Raw genomic sequence first — 21,643 nt, 5'->3', positions numbered from 1 at the left:
GAAAGAGAAACAGACATCGGTCTGACGACCTGAAACCGTCAAAACCAAAGGTCAGATTCCTGGTTCGTTCCGAGTAAGACAATAACGAGGAACCCAAAAGAAATCACTCCGCCTTCTTAGAAGCCTTGGTCCGCAGCTTCATCAGCGCATACACCAGGGCATACGAACTCAGGACGAAAATGAAAACAATGGCCGTATCCCTCCAGCCGTAGTAATAATCCTTCAAGTTGATAGTATAGAGGTAATCGCTTCCATACCGATACTGGCAAACCCGGCAGCCGGAGGTCGCCTCGGGATTGACGAGATTCGCCCGGGAACCGAAGCCCTGCAGATACGTCGACAGGTAATCCGCACAAGTCGTACCGTTCGGCGTATCGAAGACAGCGAACTCGCCCTCCTTGCATTTGACGTCTGTGTCGAACACGGAGAAGACCAGCATGCTGCCCATGAGGTAGTTGAAGGGGTTGAGCCAGTAGATCCAGTACCGCCAGAAAGCCTGGATCTGGGCATAGGGAACGAGAACACCGCAGAAGGAGACGAGAGTACCGAGGATGAGGGGGTTGGTTAGGGCGGCGAAGGTGGCGTTGGGGGCGTAGGCGGCGACGAATTGGCCGATTCCCTGTGGCATATTATGTTAGACATTTGGGTAGGGCATTGAGGAAGGAGGGGGAGGGGACAAACAGTGTAGAGGAATTCGTAGCAGAGCATGACGAAGAACATTGCGCCGGCTTTGTCGGAGTCGGCGGGGAATCCGACGGTGTAGTACCAGCAGACGAAGTACAGGACAGCGCAGATGCAGAGGTAAGGGAACTCGGAGACGATCAGGGCGGTGACGAATGCTACCCAGGAGTACATCTTGGATTTCTTCTCTCTTGTGTCGTAGATGTCGCGGCGTTCGATGAACAGAGGTTGAAGCTGGTTGATGACACCGGGGGCGACGAAGATGAAGTTGAAAATGGTGAAGAGTTTAAGTTGCATATCGGCGACGCCGTCGCCGATCATCCAGAATGAGAAGCCGTTGAATAGAGCCGATCCGATGTGCAGCGCGATCTTATTCATGATGTAGTCGCAATTTCTGTACAGCGAGGTTGACATTCTCTGTGTGACGATCTTTGTTTGCTCCCAGAGCGGCATGGCAAATTCATAGCCGTCGTCGACAGTACCGGGAGGCTTGGAGGCTGCTTCGCTGATTATGCTGTCCAGTTCCCGAGAGGCATTGGTGTGCTCCGGAGACTCGAGCCAGACCTGGTTCCAATCGCGTCCCTGAGACAAGTGACCGGAGACAACGTCGATCATGTGCTCAGCAGGATTAACATTGGCGGGGCATGGAGCGCCATATCGAGCGAAATAGTCCTTGACTGTTTGTGCATTGTCGCCGATGTCACCAAAGTAGACCATCTTGCCGCCTTTGGCCAATAGCAACAGGGTATCGAATTCAGCGAACAACTGCGCAGAAGGCTGGTGAATCGTCACAAGAACCGCCTGACCTACATCGGCGAGCTTCCGCAAGAAACGGACAGTGTTGAAGGCGGATTGACCATCGAGGCCAGACGTAGGTTCATCCAGGAAAATTAGAATGCTCGGCTTTGAGACAAGCTCCACGCCAATGGTGACTCGCTTGCGCTGCTCGACGCTCAATCCTGCACCCACTCGACCAATAAGAGTGTGCTCAAGATCATGCAACTCAAGTAGATCGATGATGACGTCCACGTATTTCAACTTCTCCTCTCTTGGGATATGGCGTGGTTGACGAAGCAAGGCCGAGAACTCCAGTGCCTCCCGAACAGTAGCGAATGGTTCATGCACGTCGAGCTGCTCACAGTAGCCTGCGGATCTCTGGAAGGAAACAGGCAACGGACGTCCGTCAACCATGATCGACCCTCGAATGGTACCGTCGGTTTTACGCTGAGCCAAGACATCCAAAAGGGTGGTTTTGCCGGCACCGGAGGATCCCATCAAAGCGCCCAGCATGCCGGGCTTGACCCAACCGTAAACGTTGTCCAGCAAAACACGATCACCCGACGGAGTCTTGACGGTATACGTAAGATCCTTCCATGTAAAGACCGATGTGTTCCGAACCAGATGCTGATCGACACCGCTCTGGGCTTCAGAGTCGGTGCTGGTGCCTTTGTGGCCAGCCTTCTCATTGACCTGTGCTTCTTCGTCCTTGCGAGCCACAGCGTGGTGTTTCGCCACTGTTTCACGGGGAATCAGTAGCGTGTTGCCAGCTTCCGCGGCAGACTTCCAACGCGACGTAGCGAAGATGGTCGCCGCGACGAAAAGCGCCCACCAGGCCCAGAGAATACCAAAGTTCCTCCAGACATGCGAGTAAGAGTAGGTGAGGGAAGCCAAGTATTGATCACCAGTCACATAGGTCATTCCCCGAACCGCACCACTTACACCAGCGCAAGACTGGAACGCAGTATCGTCATACCCAGGTCCGAACGGCACCAGGTTATTGCCAACGCATGGAATGATCTTGTTGTGGAACTCGATGGAGAGCAACGCGTCAAAGGCATATGCCATTGGATTAATCCAATATATCCAGATGAACCATGGGTGCATCGCATGGTAAGGTTCCAGATAGCCGCAGTACATGATCAACGCGCTGATCAAGAAGCCAGAAACTTTGGAGGCTCCGTCAAAGGTAGAGAAAAGCGCTCCGATGGCACGGAACAATGCAGTCATGACCTACATGGCGCGTCTGTCAGCACGGGGTATATTCCATACGAACTTGATGTTAGATCTAGTGCAATCAGGCAAGACTTACCATAGTAGCCACAAAAATGATGACCCAGTAAGAGAAAAAGGCCCCTGCTGACGTAGTAAGGCCTACCATGAAGTAGACGACGATCGCAAAAATACTGATCTGGAACAGAAGAACAGGGATATCGGCAGCGATTTGCGCAATGCAGAATGCGGCCGGATGGAAGAAAGCGAAATATTTGTGCTTGATCAGGACCGGTCGACCGCTGAAGGAATCCGTAACCTCTGACATGGCAAGGAGGCTGTTGTATAGCAACGAGAAGAACAGAGCACCGGACTTGATGAATAAGCCGCCGGAGTTGTCTGGAGCATTATAAAAGAGAGAACCAGCGACGAGGGCTTGGATCAGAGTAGAAATCTGCTTGATGGCAAATGTCGCCTTGTCGGTCCAAATGATCTGGTACTGCCGGATAATGCATGCTTTGACCTGTTCCAGAAAGTCGACGGTAAACGGGCTGTTCTTCGACAACCGTTTAGCTTTCTCATCAACAACTCCAAGTTTGAATTCTTCAGTCCGCTCCCGAGTCGAGTCAGTATCAGGGTATTCATATTCAATCGCCATCTGGGCTCGGATCGGCGACTTCTCATAAGCGGCCAGAAGCTCATCCGCGTTGCGCGGGAAACGATTCTCATATCCGGGTCGGATTTTGCGCTCGGTCGGGACAGTAACACCAGTCAAAAAGTCTGCCACATTCGATCCTTCACGGCAAACGAAGCCTAGCTCCTCCATGAAAGGCCGTGCCTGCGACATTGGACCATAGTAGATTTGCTTGCCCTCATCGAGAACCAGAACTTTATCGAAAAGGTCATAGATGCCATTTCCTGCTTGATAAAGGGTAACGATTGATGACAATCCAAATACGTCGGTCATCGCACGGACAGCTTTCGCCCATTCAAGAGCAGTGCTAGCATCCAGTCCCCGAGTGCTATTATCCCAGCAGAAGACGGAGCCGCGAGTTGCAAGACATTCGATGATGGACACACGTTTCCGCTCACCACCACTGACGCCTCTCACGTACTCATTGCCGACTTTCGTATCCGAAGTATGAGAGATGCCCATGGACTTGAGCAAGAATTCCCGGGTTTCCTGGCGAAAAGCTTCCTGTGAAGTGACACCCTCGGGGAGGTTGAAGGGAACTTTTAGTCGGGTTGCAAAATCCAGTGTCTGTCCAACAGTCAAGGTAGGGAAGAACAGTTCCTCCTCAGTGTTCATAACGATTTGACCCCGGTATTTGGAGGCCTCCTCGGGAGTAAGCGATCCGAAACGAACATCTCCCCGAATCGCCTTGTAGCCGAGCCGATGGTTAGAAAGCATCCTGAGCAGGGTTGTACAGCCGGAACCGGGACGACCGAGAACAAGAAGCATCTCTCCCGGTTTGACGCAGCCATGGCTTTCGTGGAGAATAGTCCGCAAAGGGGCCTTGTTACGAGATTCTCGAATATGCTGAGGAATGTTGAATTGGGACAAAACGTTCTCGTTGATGGCGGCATCTGCGCTGACGACGTCCACACTCAGATTCTTCCAAGTCACGCCAAGTTCGCGACGTCTGAGACCCGACGCTACATTCCGGTCATGCTGTTTCTTGAGATCGGGCATCAAACTCCAGTCCTCGGCGTGAGAGGTGTGGGAGGTGTCTGGAAGAGGAGTGGGCGACTGATCGGTCTCATCGAGAGCAGTGTTGGTGCTGTCTGTATCGTCTCGCCTGTCGAAGAGCGCTCTTGGCTCCACAAACGGTGGGTGGCCTTGGTCCTCCATGGCTCAGTAGGCACCAACTTCAGCGGCCAGAGGGGCGAAAATATTCCAACTCGAGATTGGAGATAGGTCCAAGGGTCTCAGGAGCCATCGAAGGTATATATTAGCTTGCCATTTTGCAGAATGATTCAGCCGAGTGGGTCAGCGGTCTAAACAGACCCGGGCCCCGAGTCTCACATCTTCGTAAAAAGTACAAGTCTCAAGGCTGTGTTCGCCAATCATCATGGTGGATGCCATTGTGATCAATAATCAATGGTGAGCTTCTTGTTACAGGAGGGGCCTTCGCCGCTGATTGATGGTTCTCCCCAGGGGGGCCCAGTCGCCATAATGCCGAATCCGAGTCCGAAGTTCCGAATAGAACCTCCATGGATGAAAACCCAAGGATGACAGTTATCATATCTGCCGATCCTGCAAAGGAGCCGGACAATGTGCAAGACAAAGGTGTCCCTGTCGTCCCGACGCACCAGTTTGATTTGTTCACATAAGACCCAGTCGGCGTCGGCGTGCCCCTTAGTCCGGCTTACTCTAAACTTCCGCTGAGTCAGCCACTGGGAACCAATCATTTGGCTTTGTGTTTTCGCCAAGGGCTCGGTGGATTCAACAGAGCTCCCTCTTCCTTCCGCTGATTCAGCGGCTGCGGACCAATCTGGTGTCCAATTTCTGCCTGCTTCTCGATGGTTTCTTTCAATTGACTCATACTTTTCTAGGACACTTTTGTTCTGGACCGTGGATACACTGATTGTACATGAGTAATATTGCCAGAGGATTGTCTAATCCAGGCGAGATTAAGTTCTTGATTACAGATCATCGACGGTTCCAATCCGACGAGTTCCTACAATTCTGATCCTCGGGCGGAGATCTCGGAAGTTGTCCACATGGGGACAAGAAAATCTACTGGGTGGGTCTAATCATCAACAATTTTGCATCTGGATACACATGGCATCCATGCTAGGAAGTCTGGAATTTTCTTTGCAATTTTCCTCCGTCGTGTACCCTTTCTTTCCATAGTGAGAGAATTTTACGTCATATCTAGTACTATACAATGTACGCCAGAAGTCGCTCAGGACTATGGCTTCCTGGAAGACTTCACATGTCGCAAACCCGGACCTGCGCTGACACTTGATACGAACTCAGCATAATTGTGCATGTAGTCCATGCAAAATCTGTCAGCCTGCATTTTGCCTGTTGCCTTGTCTTTTCATTTGGTAAACCTTCGTGGTCTTGTTGACAACCCAACTGTTCACTGTCACATGAAGATGCCAATATGCCCATATCTAACTATGTAAAGCGCTGAGAGTCATGATAGGGCCACTGATCTTCTCAATAGGCAGCAGCCTTTAAGAGTATTTTAGAGTTGTCAGATATCAAATAATGTTATTTTGCTCATAAATCAAAATGTGCTCTAATATGCTCATCCTTTGTCTTCGAGGTACTGTTGCTGACAGCTTTGTGTAACCTCGCCTGCTGTACAGCACAGCCCCATGAGACTTCCTTTTCCCCAATCATTCAATCGCGTCCTAGCTACGTTGATGGGTTCTACAAGTCCGGTTGGGTAAGTACTGGCAAATATATATATTGGATCCAAATGCTCCTCAGATTCCCTCCTTATAATCTGTCACATTTTTAAGTCTCCCTTGTCATCTGCATCAATTTACTCCTAGGCCGTGAAATGCCTCTAGACCTGTAACGTAGCAGATTATACTTATTAGCATTTCTGTTGTATGGTATCCTCTATATGGCCTTGTGAGAGCATTAAAAGACAATAGTAATCATTACAATCAGTCGATAAGAATCATTCGTTCTTGTTAAAATATCGGCCCTACTATTCAAGTTGATGGTGATTGAGGGCCCAGCTAAATAATAATCATTCCCTACTGATAGCGGCTCCACCAGGAATCCTGAAATTTCAGACATAGTGGCTCTCTCTGCAGGATTGAGTTTTGTCATCTTGGATATCATCGACTTTGTCTCAGCGTCGAGATTAGGGAAAATCTCTTCCTTCTACCTATTGAATCGCATGTCTGGATCATCAGCCGTTGTGTCAGATAATTCCTTCAATATATTGCCCCATCTTTGGTCAGTAACATGTGCTACCAGCTTAGGAGGAACGGGGCCGAAGTATGTTATCAATCGACCTAAGATCTCCAGCTCAGGTTCAATTCCCGCTTCCCTTAGTTCGTTGAAGTCCGGATGTAGGGTTTCCGTGCCCGTTATGACATAGAGGCACTGTGCGTAATGATAAGCGTGTATGCTTTTAACAGGGAATAGTCCAACTTACAAGAAGTCCATACGAAAATACATCTGAAGGTTTACCAATACCCTTCCCTATCTGCCCCTCGGGACTGCGCCACATAACGTTTCCTATTCTAGCGTTGAGGAACCTCTCCCCTTCCAGTTCCAAAGCACAATCTAGATCGGATAGTACCACTCGCTCAATTTCAAGCTGGCCTCCATTGGTTTTACTACAGTCGACCATGACATTGTCAGGCTTTATGTCTAGACAGGACCCTTGTTAGTGGAGATTTGGTGGACGGATATTCGATGTCTTGCAACCAACCTAAGTGTATCCAATTTTTGGCATGAAGACTCTCCACTGCCTGTCCGACCTGTTGCAATATGCATTTTCTTGCTTTAAGAGATAGATTTGAGTCGTTTTGTACTAGGGAAAGCAAATCATGCTCAAAGTAATCATAAACAAGGGTGAGTTCATCTTCGTTGGCATCTACATGTGTTCGAATTTGACAAGTATCTGGAAACTCCCTTTTGAGGATCATGGAATGTTCGAATATCGACTTGGAAACAGGCTTCAAAACAAAGGGTCGACCCTCACAACTGACAGTCGTTGCCTATTAGCTGAAATGTTGAGATGCTAGCAAGATGACTGAAGAAACCGAGCTTACTGTGCGAGGTAGATATTCAGCTCTGGCTTCCTCGGATGAGTTTTGAGGACTCTATCACGCACATAAACGCGACCCGAGATGCCAGCAAGTGTTGAACGCATCCTGAGCCTGATTCCTCTTAACGTGTCAAGGTGGCCTAAAATCGCATATGAATGAGGTTTAATTCTCCAAGAGCAGCGGCACCACATGGCAGCGAGATGGCCACCGTCGACCGGAGCGTGACGGCGTCAACCAGTTTTGTAGCTTATTTAGCAAGTTCTTCAGCCTGCGTTATTGCAAGCTTCGGTGATTTCGCAAGATGAACAGTCATCGTTCCGAAGCTTTCTGCCTAATCCATCAAGGCTGATATGGCATCTTCACTGAGGACATTTCTCGCTGCCGTCGCGGAGAAGGTTAGTCTCACTAAAATAAATTCAGAAGTTGAACACAAAAGGTTTGCTCGAGGTCTAGAAATTGATTAATGACTGGGCCCAACGTCGTCGGACTTAAATGAGATCAGTCCAACTTCTGGAGGCTAAAATCTTGATGAGATGTCCAGCCATTTTAAGTTACGTCAGGCAAGGGGTAAGAACAAGGATTTCTATTGGCCTTCACTGTACCTAGCGCCGCAACTGGTTTACAACTACACTGATGCAGATACAAAGATCTGCTACTAGTATGCTTCGATTCTGGCGGCCGTTGAGGGTTCCTTCACCAGTCAGCCAGCTCCTCCACCCTTTTTCTTCTCAGCGACAACTGTCCAATGTAGGAAGCAAACCCAGCACGGTGTCGCCGCACCCCTTGCCTAGAACTGGTTCCATGTTAGTAGCATTATTTACTCTCACTTATAATTTCCCATGTACTGACTCCATCTGTAGGACTTGATCCTTATATGTACACGAGTGGAAGATGGCTTAACCGGGATGAGCTGGAACGGGGATCTCGCCATATTGTGTTTGACTTCTCGGCGCTTCGCGATAGGGCTATCAGCCTGTGTCCAGGAGCAACCAAGATCGCCAAATGCGAAAAGAGAGAAGGCGGATTCAACCGAGTCATTCTTTTCACAATGGGCACAGGTTCTTGTGTTGTGGCGAGATTACCGACCGGTATTGCTGGCCCGCCAAGGTTAACCACCAACTCGAAGTCGCAACAATGCATACTGCAGGGCTGATCTACATACTTGCCTTGTTGAGGATGCGGTTGACATGCGTTCGTATAGTACATCCAAGGTCTCGCTTCCGATACCGAAAATCCTAGACTGGAACGACGATCAGCCAGGAGCATGTTGCGGGTGTTCAGCTACACCAAATGTTGTCGAAAAAGAACTCGAACAACATATGTTGTGTACTAAGATGCTTTCATTGGCCATGAGGAATATGGCATCCTTGGCCGTTCCGGCCAATGGCAGTCCATACTTCTCAGATGCGCCATTAGACTCCCATATGAAGATTCTTTTGAAGAGGGCTTCTGTATTGGTCCAAATTGCAGTCCAGTCTTCTAGAACAGGCATCCGGGGAACTTGAACCCTACGGCCGTCCCAGTCCCAAACGTGATCCTTGTCAGTTTCATGTTTCTCTACCTCCTTTTTAAACAAGAGTCCTCTAACGCAGCGGGCGCAAAATTAGGAACAGACCTCACAAGCTATTGCCTAGGTTTGATAGAGACCGGTTTCTCTCGTTTACCGAGAGTAGATGCTGGCAATCGCGACCTTCCTCCTCATAAGGATCAATTCAAGATCACATTGATTACTTGAAAATAAGTAAAGAAGTCATGCAGAAGTTGATCAAAGACAGGCGCATCCAGGATGCGGCTACTCCAGGTCTGCTTCATCCTGACCTTCATAAAAGGAATATGTATGTCTCCGCCGAGGATTCAACCGTTATTACTCGCGTGATCGATGGCAATCAACATGCATTGAGCCTGCATTCATTATGCCAATGAGACTCCTGATTTTGCTGCACTCCTTGAGGAGTCAGAGGGTAACATATTCGAGAACGGACAAGACGAACACAAAACTCTCGGTCAAAGAGAACGAGAATGCAAAGATGCGTCGATCTATTACCAGATTTATGATGTATGCATGAAGGGCCTTGCTCCTACACTACACCCCGCCAGGTTACTCGGTCCGGCCTTGTTTCGAGTCTTTTACTACTGTCATGCGACATGGAGAGACAGTGCCACGGCGCTCCGCCAAGAATTGATTGAGCTTTCAGCTCGCTGGACAGAATTGGGATTGCAGGACTTTTGTCCGTTTTCTCCGACTGAAGAAGAACTGAAGAAGGACTGACGAAGCACGCGCGAGATTATGAAGACTTTGAGACTATCCAAAGACTTAAACTATGGCTAAGAAACTCTCTGCACACGAACTCTGATGGCTGGGTTCCGAATAATATATGGAACGCTGCAGAAGATGCTCATTGTGCGGCGTACGATGAATGGATACAGACGGCCAGAGAATCAGAGGTCCGTGGCGAGGGTCTAACAGTAGCAAAAGTGGACAAGTTGTGGCCGTTTGATGCTAGATAACAGCGGGGAAGTCAACAAGGGGAATTTTCCCGTGGCGGCACGACTCAAGTCACAGAGCTCATAATCTTACTGTAGAAGGAATCATATCTCCACCGGGACATGTCATGGACGGAATGGCTCCTAAGGATGGGTTGTGATCACGAACCGAGCGACAACCACACCGCCGAGTGGCACATGGAGGTTCGGGGAGACGATCAGCTGTCATTTGGCGGGTACTCGGCCGAGATGTTGTGATATCTTTGTCTCAGCTGCCACGGCCTTGGTCGGCCCTGCGATGGTGGCTGAAAGGAACCGAACCTCTGGGCGGAAGCCACGACGCCTCTCATCCCGACGCAAGGAACACTCTCCTGCCGAATGAGACTGACTGGTGCTTCAGTAAACAAGACTGCTTCTGTTGTAGAATACTCCGCCAAGAAGGTCCGATACGACATAGAAAGTCCCTTCTAATCCTACTAGCGCCTTTTATGGGTATCATCAACTAAGCATGAAGGATGCTTCTGCATTTGTCTACTCCGTAGAGGATGGTATTTCCAACTACTCTGATTGTTACAACTCTCTAGCCATCAAAGACGGTAGGAACTAAAAGCCGTATCTCTTAAGCTCCGCGGAGGATTCATCGGTGCGATGCATATTGATTAGATCGATGACGAGGGTAAACCTGCTAGCTCAGGGATATCTGAACGGCTTCACTCATGATAGGCTGCGATGGACGACGACCTTGGCCGGTCGCAATCTTGAATCAGCTTAACCGGACAAATCTTCGATGACCGCGGAAAGTCCGAGCCACTGATTCCTGGGTCATAGTCAAGAGACCAAGCCATGTGCAGACATCGGAGATGCTGCGAGACCAGCCGGCTCCAACTCTAAACCTAGTCAATGGGAGTCACAGGCTAAACACGCTTGTCTTGGTACGGCAGAGCTTCCAGAAGCGTACTAGATTCGCTGTTGGCAATAGACGAGGCACATGATATAGTTGTTCGACCAAGAACTATTGCAATTCGCCTCTACTATGTGGAGCTCAGATAAGCTTCAAAAGAATCGACCTCAATATCCGAAATTACTTAGTGTTCGACAATAGTCTTGCTAGGAACACGCCAGCTTGAGCTAAGCAAAAGATATCCAGTTCCTCTGCTAACCGCAACTTGTGGAGCACCAGATTGTACGTTTAAAGAGCACAAAGAGCTCCAGGATCCAGATCCTACAATATAAAGTTTGATGCTGTGCGCCACCGGAGAACTTCCGACTTCAACCAGATCGCTCTGGGCAACATCCGATATGGGGAAGCAAACGGCATAATCAGCACAGACCCTGAAACGTGGGGGGACCCACAAAATACCAGATTCGCGGGGAGGATATGTGGCAGTATGCAGCAAGCCAGCCAAACGGCAAGTGGCTACGGGAGTAAAGATGGAGTGGAGGGCCATTCTCGCATGTAGTCTGCTGGGGTTCTTCTCCGCATTTGTCAGGTTACTGATAGGTCATTATCTCCAAAACAGCCAATCAGTTATTTCCCCGCGTTTCCCCAGAAAAGCCACGCCCCAGCAGAATCCCGTCCCCCCCCGTGTATTTCTCCCTAATGATCCATCTACCACAGAGCTCTCCCACTCCGCTGCCCAATCCCGAGCTTTCGCAGTCTCTCCGTCCCCGTGGGGGTTCCCCATCGAGGTAGGACTGCATAGCTTGCAGACATCATGGTGTAATCGTGCAGTACCGCGGCAAGTTCGAGCGCGTAGTATATAAGAGATGGCCGATCCCTTTCTTCTTCTGCAAGTCCCACAGCGCAGACTCTGTCGCTTCTCTAACTCATTCTTGTTCTTTTCTGAGAAAACCCCTTTTTGTTATCGGCTGGCTCGATCAACATGGGCGAGGAAATTACCGACAAAGACCTTCTGGGGGAGAAGGCTGAGATGAGCCACGAGGAGGTCGCCCAGCTGGCTCAGTTGACCGAAGAAGAGAAAGTGATCGAGAAAAAACTGCGGCGACGCCTTGACTCTACCATCATGCCGCTTGTTATTCTCGTCTATCTCATGAACTATATTGATCGGTAAGAGTGCCTTCCTGGAATTGCGTCGAGCTGGCCGCTTGCTTTCTCCGCCTGTCACCGGTCGCATATTTCCTCTACGTTGCGACACAGTTGTGCGACCAGAACTGACAATTTCAAAGGAACAATTACCCAGCTGCTCGTTTACAAGGTCTCGAACGCGATCTCAAGCTCAGCGATGCCGACTATCAAACTGGTCTTTCCATTCTATTCGTCGGATACATTCTCATGCAAGTGCCGTCCAACCTGATCCTGAACTATATGGGACGGCCGTCGCTATATCTGGGATTCTTCACGGCCGCATGGGGCCTGGTCTCGCTGCTGACGAGCCAAGTCAAGAGCTTCGGTGGAATCGTCGCTTGTCGGTTCATCCTGGGTCTGGTCGAGGCTCCATTCTTCGCTGGTGTGCTCTTCTACCTCTCCAAGTGGTACACCAAGAAGGAGCTAGCTCTGCGCATGAGTATCTTCTACGCAGGCTCCCTCCTCAGCGGAGCATTCGGAAGTCTCATCGCGGCAGGTATCCTGAAGGGTCTCGATGGAAAACACGGCCTAGCAGCCTGGCAATGGCTGTACATTATTGAGGGCGCCATCACCATAGCCGTCGGCATCGCGGTCATGATACTCCTGCCCGACTTCCCCTCCACCTGGAAGCGCCTTTCCGAGGAGGAACGCCACGTTGCGAACCGCCGACTGGCCATCGAAGCCGCCGATGCCGACGTCGACGAAGCCGGCAAGATGAGCCAGGTCAAGGGCCTCAAGCTCGCCTTCAGCGACATCAAGACCTACGTTCTCGCCATCGCCTACATGTCCATCACCGGCGCCAGCGGCTTCCAGAACTTCTTCCCCACGCTCACATCAACACTCAAGTACGACCACTTCATCTCCCTCCTGCTCGTCGCACCGCCCTACATCTTCGTCGTCTTCTACAGCATGGCGCACTCCCACCTCTCCGACCGCTTCGGCAACCGCTTCTGGTTCTTCTTCTACCCAATCCCCGTCACGATCATCGGCTTCATCATCTTCATGACAACGGACAGCTTCGGACCAAAGTACTTCTCCTTCTTCCTCATGAACATCATCTTCGCCCAGAACGGCACCATCTACGCCTGGATCGGAAACGCCATCCCCCGTCCCCCGGCTAAGCGCGCCGCCGCCTACGCCTTCATCAACTCCATCGGTAACTCCGCCAGTATCTGGACCCCCTACACCTACCGCCAGCAGGACTACCCGCACTACCGTCCCGCGCTGGGCGTGTGCATCGGGCTGCAAACACTCGGCGGTATCATGGCAATCATCATGTACTTCCATCTGCGCTCGTTGAACAAGCGCCTGGAGCGGCTGGATGATAGCGAGGTGACGCTCACGGATAAGGAGATACGGCGGCTGGAGCGCACGGCGGAGATCGAGGGGATTGACCTCGCGGCCGCACGTCGGCTGCAGAAGGGATTCAGATATCTCTTGTAATAGTTTGCGTTATGATATAGCTAGCCTCGGCTGAAGTTTTTTTGGAATGAATAAGTTCGTACGATACCTACAACCGTGTCTTCCATTAGATCAATTTAATCCATTCTTTGCCCACTGACAGGGAAGAACAATATTTAATCACTGCCATCTGGTTACTCCCATCATCCCATTGATTTGAATATTAACCAAACGTTGCTGTAGTCTTACAAACTACAGTGGGGGTTCAAAGTATTTGGACCCCCTTTTTGCCGCTAGACTCACCGCTTTCCATTCCTAACTATTCTTCCCACGGTCCCACCCAACGCGTGGGTACTCGTACACAATTTGATTCTATTCCAAAACACATCTAGATGGCGCGATCTAAGGAGCTTACACCTACTATTCGTGCTCGGATCTGTGAGCTGCATGATATTGGCTGGGGATATAAGCGTATTCATACGCGATTTCCCCAGATACCTCTCTCTACCATCCAATATACTATCAAAAAGGAGAATCAACGCAATGATCAGCAATCCTTACCCCGAAGTGGTCGCCCAAAGGCCTTGACTAGTGAGCAACAGAATTATCTACTTGAACTTGCCACTACGGATCCTCATATTAAGATGCGTGAGCTGCAGACTGCAGTTGATGCCTCCCCATCAAAGACCACAGTTCGTCGGCTATTGCGGAGTTCTACATATGCGCAAATGGAAGCAACGAAACCAACCAGAAATCACTGAAGAGAATGCGGCTAAGCGTTTACGATGGGCTGTATGATATGGGATATTCCACATCGTCATTAGCCACCGAGGATTAGAGAGGGCTACTGGGCACCTAATCTTGCCAGGTTCTTTTGACAGCTATGTGCTGGCTCTCACAGACCCCCGTCCGCTTACAACCTGGCATGGTACTATTGGTCGGTCAGCCAACCGGCTCCTCCGTCGCAAAACTGCAGGTGGAGGCTTAGACAGTGGCCTTAAGTGTAACAAGTGCTCTAGTTGATCCCACGAGGCTGAAAACGCCCCAAAAGATATAACTGAGCGCCCCTAGGCCCTCGTCCAACACAAGCACTACCTCACCATTCTTCGCAAAATTCCGTATATCAGCTCTCAATGATAAATACCATTTACTCTAGGATATTGAAGATAAGTGAGCACGACATCATGAGCCTACACGCCAACGATCTAGACTTCACATTTCCCTTCGACCGAGATAAATACCCTCTTGATAGTCCCGAGTCACTCCAGGATATTTTCGCAGCAGCACAGCATGAGAAACATTTCTCGAATCCCAGAAATTTCTCTGATAAGACCGACATTACATGCCTTGACGTGGATGGGATGGACTCAAGTATGCGCACTTTTTGATCTGGTTGGATATACGTCTATAGGCTGACGGCCTCAAGCATGGCGTCATCTGAATACCAGCTCTCTCAGTGATCTATTACTGGTAAGACAGGATTCTCGAGCTCTCTGTATTTCAATAAGCTGAACCATATTTCAAAGAATATTTCGACTGCTGATCACTCTACGTCTTCCACTACCCTAAGTCCAGCGTCGAATGAGCCAAGTTTGAGGCCACAAAGACTACTCGCATTGTACGCTGGCAACTTCCCTATATGTCTCCGGTCTCTGACATGGGTAGTTTTGTCCCTCTTTCACCGGCTGTGAACACGTCTTTTGGGAGCTGCAGTGCGATGACTCGAGACAACGTTAGGGAATTATTTCAAACCCTCCAAGTCAACCCCCTGTTTATCATGAACCTGCTAGGGCGCCCTGACTACTGGGCGCCGCAGACAGAATGGCATACAGACGATGACGGCAATTTTCAAGCTTGTGGTTTGCTTATAGCCCAGACTGAGGCAACGAGTCCAGCTGATATCTTCCAGACTTTTTCTGTCAGCATCCGCGTTGGAACTTGTACTTTCTAGGTGCACCAGTATCAGTTTATATGCGCTACAGTGCTGCTCTCAAGCTCACCACTTATATTATATCGCACAAAAATGGAGATTCCAGTATAAGAGTCTTGACTGAGATTCTAGGCAGCGCTATGAAAACTGCCCGTCCGGATAAAAGGGCCAATCTCTTCCTTAACGACCCATTCAACATTGCCATTATGCTCTCCACATTGTCCTTTGAGGCATCGAAATATCATGTTCAGCAATTTCGGCGCGACTTATGGACTCAGGTATGAATTCTAGTTCATGGCAGAAGCCAAAACTCGCCTTTTGACAGCTATGCAGATCAACAAAATCGATGACTACCTCTCAGACCTAGAAAACGGCGACCGACACCAACTGAGCGATTTTATCAAACAGTTAAATTATACATCAAATAATGCGGATTCTCACCTTACTAATGCAGATGTTTCCATTGTAACAGCAACCACAATTCGCACTATCCATACTCGCCTGCATGAAGCCATATCATGCCCATCTCGCGTTTATGAGAGAGCAGCCAACACAATTAGCCATGTTATTAAGTCCTTGCAAAAACAGAAGATCTGGTTACTGAGCTACAAGTCACGCCAGAATAGCACCTTAATGTTAGTGTCTATCCTTGTGGGGCAGCAAGACGCAGCCAGTAATATACTGCTTGCCACTAGTATGAAGCAGGATAGTACTAGCATGAGTGCGATTGCTGCTCTAACAATGGTGTTTCTCCCAGGGACATTTACAGCAGTGAGTATCAAATGATCCGGCCTCCCCCCTTCCTGCGGAGTTGTCATGCCTTAGGGAGCCTTTGCTGACGAAGCCGGGTAGGCTGTTTTAGATGCTGGTATATTCACATCTTCCGAGAATAGTACACGTATAACTGTCACAGGGCTGTGGTGGCTATGGCTTGTCCTTACCCTCCCTCTTACGCTTCTTGTGATTGCTTCCTGGTGGTGGTACAAGAAAAGAAAGGACTCGAAGGGAATGGCGCCCAACTTCAAGACCGAAGATGATGATGGCATTGAACTTCCCCCCTTGAACAATATGAATATTCTCCGGACGTGGATCAGGCGAGGTAGAGCCTTGGGCAGGCTTATAAGGGAATGAACCTATTGTTGTATACATGTACATGTGTAGCATGAGCATAGATTCCCATAACGGCTTCCACGTTGAGAAGTAGGGTCGAGGGTTAATCCTCTTACTGTCCCTGTATGTATACTATTTCTGAACTCCTGCCAGATTCCTCCACGCCTTCTCCAGATATATATATATATAATATATATATATATATATATATTTTTTTTTTTTTTTTTTTTTTTCCCTTTGAGCAACTCTGCAGAGCATCACTAGATTATCATCAACCTTGAGAGATAACCCCTACTATGCCACCAGGTAGGACCTGCCCAGCTGTGCTTGAACTATGATCGAACGAGGGATGGACTTGTCGAGAAGCATGATAATGCGGTATAATGAAAAACTACATCGACTCTTCCTCAAAGTCCTCGATATGACTGAGCTATTGATGATCTTCAGTTCCTGTTTGGTGATGGACAGCGACACAAATGCCTATCCCGGTGCGGCGAAGGGTTTGTCCCATACGCCATGCTCTCAGTTACCTTCATAATATGCCAGTCAGCGGATGACTTGCAGCTGTCCGGTGCAGGTCAAGGGCCGGACAGTTAAATAACACTTGCCTGCGCCTGCCGACAGTGGCCATGTGCTCTAGTCTTACCCTACTGTTGCGGCGGAGATGGCTGAAGATGATATACAGTTACCATACAGATCACTTCGCTAGGACATCTGGATAGTCATTCTGGAATATTGTAGCCGTATTGATCGACCTCAACTCGCTTCGCTGCGCTGAAGTCTTCATACAAGCCCGACCATCAGGCCCCCGGAACACCATCGTGGAAGTATGAACCAGTTCTTCCTCGCCTTCCGAAGACCATCCGCCGTGCCAGTTGCCGCTTCTAAGAATGGAAGAGATGATTGTCGCGCGGGACAGCCTTCGGAACTCGAGATCTTCAGGCTCGGATTCCACACGGGTGCCGGCAAGCTTGCTATGCGCGCCTGAGATTCCGTGGTAGAAGGCCTCCAACATGTGCTGGCAATAATCTGATCCAGCTTCGAGACAACTGTACGCCCGAGTTACAGAGATGAAAGGGGCTCACCTCAGACTGTTCTCCGAAGCGCGATACTCGGGTGAGACGACGCAGTTTTCAAACCTACCAGAGTTGCCCTTGCATTGATCACAGGGTTCTTCACACTACTCCGCGCTGATGGATGGTGGCAACTGTTCTTTATCGTCTTTGGCGCAACGCAAATAGAATGCACAACGACCCTCAACCACGGAAACACCACCATGTCATACACTCATCATCTCGAAGCACGTAGCACATCATCATTACCGAATACAGTGGCGTCTCCTCAAGCTACTTAAACCCCTACATCAACACACCCAACTTAATCGATCCACATACGCGCCCATCACTACTACACCCATTGACAGAAAAAAAACCTAAACCATGCCCCGAAGCCGAAGCCGAAACAGAACCCACACCCTAGGCGAAGGCCGAAGGCGAAGCAAATCCCGAAGCCGCGAGCCCCCGCCCGGCACCCACCAGCCGGATGTAATGAGGGGATACAAAGCGTACGACCCCCTGACAAAAAGAAAGGAAAGAAGACTAACGAGGAGCAGCACCGCCATGAACCCGAATGCCTCGGATGAGGCCAGGCAGCACGCGCAGGAGCAGCTGGATAGATACCTCGATAAATACGAGAGTGCCGAGGAAGGGAGTCAGAGTTGAACCAATGCGATTTAGCCTGTCTTGTGCCCCTCACTGGGACTGGATCAGCATCTGTATATCCCTTCACTTCAGACACTATAGTACTTGGGTAAAGAAGGGCGGTGAGCTTGTGAAACAACCGCGACATACCACCCGATAATCAGCATCTAAGATGAGCAAGCGAGGCAGTATCTGGAGCGATTCGATGTGGCGAGTGGCTCAAATCGTGGAACATGATCAACAGATTGTGTTGGTCGCGATAGAAGTTCTTCACGCAGGACTACGGCCTTATGTGTACAAGAGCCATCGCAAGGCGGTCTTGATACTTGTGTATAGAGCTTTGAGTAATGAGCCCGCAATCAATAAATATAGAGCTTGGGTGATGAAACCTACTGTATATAGCGGACAATAATCGTCTTGGGGATACCCGGGCGCTGGTAGGTGAGATTCAGCTCAGCGTGGATACTGCTGTTTTGCATATCCTAGGTCCATCCCACAAGCAGAGTCCACACTTTCCATAGTACAATGCGTTGTAATCAGCGACAGCGCTGTACTGGTGGGGGTAGAACCTGAACGTCCCTACCCTTTCTTGTAGTATGGGAAGAGCGACTCCCAGTTCCAACCCCAGCCACCAGTTGTCTGCCAGGCGTTGGTCTGTACACCTTCGGCCGGGTATACGACATGCCATCGATAGAGGTAGTCCCGCCTAGGACATTTCCCGTGTGTACGGTCTGGCCCTTATTCCCTATGTACGTCTGCGGGGCAGACTGGTAGGCATAGTTGATTGCTGACCCGAAGGCCAAACCATATGCGCTTGTATTATAAACCAGGGGATTTTGGAAGATGGAATCGCCGGTTCAATTATCAAAACTGAAGCAGTAATGTCTTCGTACAACCTGCGATCACTAGGCCACATGCACCACCTCGATGCCAATGAACCCCAGCACGGCATTGCTGTAAGTGTATAACGAGGAGGAATATATAAGAGAGAGATGTAGAGGAGGTATATAGAAGATGGAGAACTGATGGACAGGGAAGAAAGACGGCGATAATTATGCTTCTGCTGCCTCATTGATGGAGAGGCAGAGGAGAGCAAAATGTGGTCATAAAGAGGAAGCATCTGCTCAGTTAAAGGAAATCCGGGACCCAACCCCTTTCAGGCGCCAAAGAAACGAACACTATGACCAGAAGTCTTAGAGGCAAACGGCTCTGCGGAAAAGAGAGGCGTGTGGAATCAATGCCTGCCTGCCTGCTTGCTTCACTGCAGATGTATGTACCCAGGTATCTTTCAGTCTTTCCGCTGAAGCCCTAAGGGATCGATACAGTTGAGACAGTGGCTGTCTCTTTATCACCAGTCGTCAAAGAATGTCAATTACATGGAAACATGAGGGTTAGAGCGTTGTGTTGGAAACCTGAAATCCATATTCAATTTGTCTGTGCAGAACTAATACGACCAAGGCAAACACCGACTGAATATCAATGACTTTGCCTGCATGATTCACGCACACCGTTTGCATCAGACATCGGAATATCTGCCAGTTGAGGTTTTTCTACGAGATTATGTCCGTCACTATCTCTCAGTCAGTACTGGTCCAAACTGTAATCTGGCAGGCAGACACATACCCCAAGCGCCTGTCAGGCAGCACCAAGGTAAGAAGGACAACGGGAACAGAGACCGCCAGGGCCGCATAACAGATGTAACTGATTGGGATGTTAGCTTAGCTGTATTCCAAATCAAAGTAGTGACAACAGACCCCATGACATCAGAGTACTAGTCAAACAAATCAGCAGGTGATGAAAAGCCGTCCAGGTTTTGGAAGACTTACTGCATGATTTACTGCCGCTCGCTGCCATGTTCCCCACACGGGTAAAGTTCCCGTGATGGAATTATACAACTGATCCAGCCTGGCCTCGCCAATGGCACTACCCAAGCGTACGTGCAGTCGCTCGCGGAGCTTCCCAGTATAGATCCCGCCAGCGATGGCTGACCCAACCGCATTACCCACGAATGCGCCCAGCATAACCAGCGATGTCACCTGAGCGAGTTCCGAATGCGGTACGGAGATCTGGGCTGCAACTATCGCTACTGTCTCGATGATCCCGCTGCCTAGCCCCTGTATCAGTTGGGTGAGGAAGAGTTCCGCCAATGAGCTTGTGTTTGTACGAAGGCGAATCATCAGCCCGTAGCCGATCAGTCGAACGATAGCACCGGCTACAGCGGTCCATTTGTACCTTCGCAGGCGGTACATAAGCAAACCCATGCATATCCCAGAGAGCGCTTGCATGACGCCACTTGTCCAGGTGAGGAACTGGGCAGTGCGAGGCGAAAAATTATGTGAGACCATTGACCAGGCGTAGAGGTAGGTGTGGGTTGTGCCGAACCCAATATTGTCAATGCAAGCAAGTCCCACCGGCACGAGCACGGACAACGTGTGGAAGTAGCGTACAGAGAATACCGGATTTTTAGCAATGTACTTCTCGTAAGGATAGAGACAAGCTAGAAAGACGGCACCCAAGACTATAAGGGCATCTATCCATGGTGTCTTCCATCGACTTGTTGTTGTGGCCGCCAAGGTTGTAGGAATCAACAGCGAGGAAAACCCGCAAGTCAGGATCGCAATACCTCCTAGGTCGATTCCCGAGCAGAAACCATGCAGGCTCGGACGATGACAGACAACAGAACCGGTCTTCTTTGCATGATGTTGAAAGACAAGTAAACTGATGATTATGATACTGGCGCAAGACGGCATTAAAATGGCAAACATACCGATTCCCCAGCGCCATCCAATGCCATTGACGACGCTTTCAATGATAAATGCTGAGATCCAGGGGGTGACAAGAAATGGAAGGTATAGTATATTGTAGACAAACCCTCTCCACCGCATAGAAGAGATATCAGAGATGACAATCGCGTTTAGTATCGAAGTCCCAGATTGGCCAAGGGCGTAAAGGACGCACCCGCCGGCGTAGGTATCGAGGGACCTAGCTGAAGCACATAGAATATAAGAGAGTACGTAGCAGGTAACTGTGATGATGTACGTTTCAGCTCTTCCTAGAACGTCTGACAGTTTGGCAATCGGTGGTTTGCTGACAGCGGCAACGATACTGGTGACAGTGTTCAATGTCGCCAACATCGAAAGCTGGCCGAACTCGGACGCTGCAAAGTTACGATAGGTGCTCACCGTCGAATTGTCCAGTTCGCTGCATCAATGTGGTTAACCCCTTGCCAGATTCTGAGGTGAAAGAAAGTATGTACAAGATGATCATCACCATTACCAGCCTGGTTATATCAGTAACTTTCGTATATAAATAAGGCTTATATGCATACCCAGCGTACAGAACACATTTACTTCTCGGACTGATTACCGAGTCAATGACTTCGATCCTGGTGACGCTTGCCAACTCATCGTTTAACTCGCGAACCTCGTTATGAGTGCTGTCTTGTGCATCTTCCGGATTCGACAGACGATCCTCGATCAGGTTGGTGTTCCGAATAATACTTGGATCGAGGCCCAT

At 49.6% G+C, this 21,643-nt stretch overlaps 3 protein-coding genes across 3 annotated transcripts, besides 4 other annotated features; 1 reads left to right on the top strand and 2 right to left on the bottom strand.

Annotated features, from left to right (window-relative positions):
- Window positions 1–103: 103 nt before the first annotated feature.
- On the bottom strand, window positions 104–4,522 carry NFIA_002350 (putative ABC multidrug transporter; the record flags this gene model as incomplete). The annotated part of the gene is made up of 3 exons (XM_001258781.1): window positions 104–619; window positions 682–2,691; window positions 2,771–4,522. The coding sequence occupies 3 exons, from the start codon at window positions 4,520–4,522 to the stop codon at window positions 104–106; spliced, it is 4,278 nt and encodes a 1,425-aa protein (XP_001258782.1).
- Window positions 4,523–11,783: 7,261 nt separating this feature from the next.
- Window positions 11,784–13,429, top strand: NFIA_002340 (putative MFS transporter; the record flags this gene model as incomplete). The annotated part of the gene is made up of 2 exons (XM_001258780.1): window positions 11,784–11,968; window positions 12,088–13,429. 2 exons carry the CDS (start codon window positions 11,784–11,786, stop codon window positions 13,427–13,429), a joined length of 1,527 nt encoding a protein of 508 aa, XP_001258781.1.
- Window positions 13,430–13,791: 362 nt separating this feature from the next.
- Window positions 13,792–14,109: a mobile genetic element.
- Window positions 14,110–16,601: 2,492 nt separating this feature from the next.
- Window positions 16,602–16,638: a microsatellite.
- Window positions 16,603–16,638: a microsatellite.
- Window positions 16,639–16,660: a microsatellite.
- Window positions 16,661–19,518: 2,858 nt separating this feature from the next.
- NFIA_002330 (putative siderochrome-iron transporter) lies at window positions 19,519–21,643 on the bottom strand (the record flags this gene model as incomplete). The annotated part of the gene is made up of 3 exons (XM_001258779.1): window positions 19,519–19,659; window positions 19,954–21,328; window positions 21,456–21,643. 3 exons carry the CDS (start codon window positions 21,641–21,643, stop codon window positions 19,519–19,521), a joined length of 1,704 nt encoding a protein of 567 aa, XP_001258780.1.

The sequence above is a fragment of the Aspergillus fischeri genome, genomic scaffold (genome assembly GCF_000149645.3).
Source record: "Aspergillus fischeri NRRL 181 1099437636265 genomic scaffold, whole genome shotgun sequence".
NCBI lineage: Eukaryota > Fungi > Ascomycota > Eurotiomycetes > Eurotiales > Aspergillaceae > Aspergillus > Aspergillus fischeri.
This window is presented reverse-complemented; position numbering and strand designations above follow the sequence as displayed.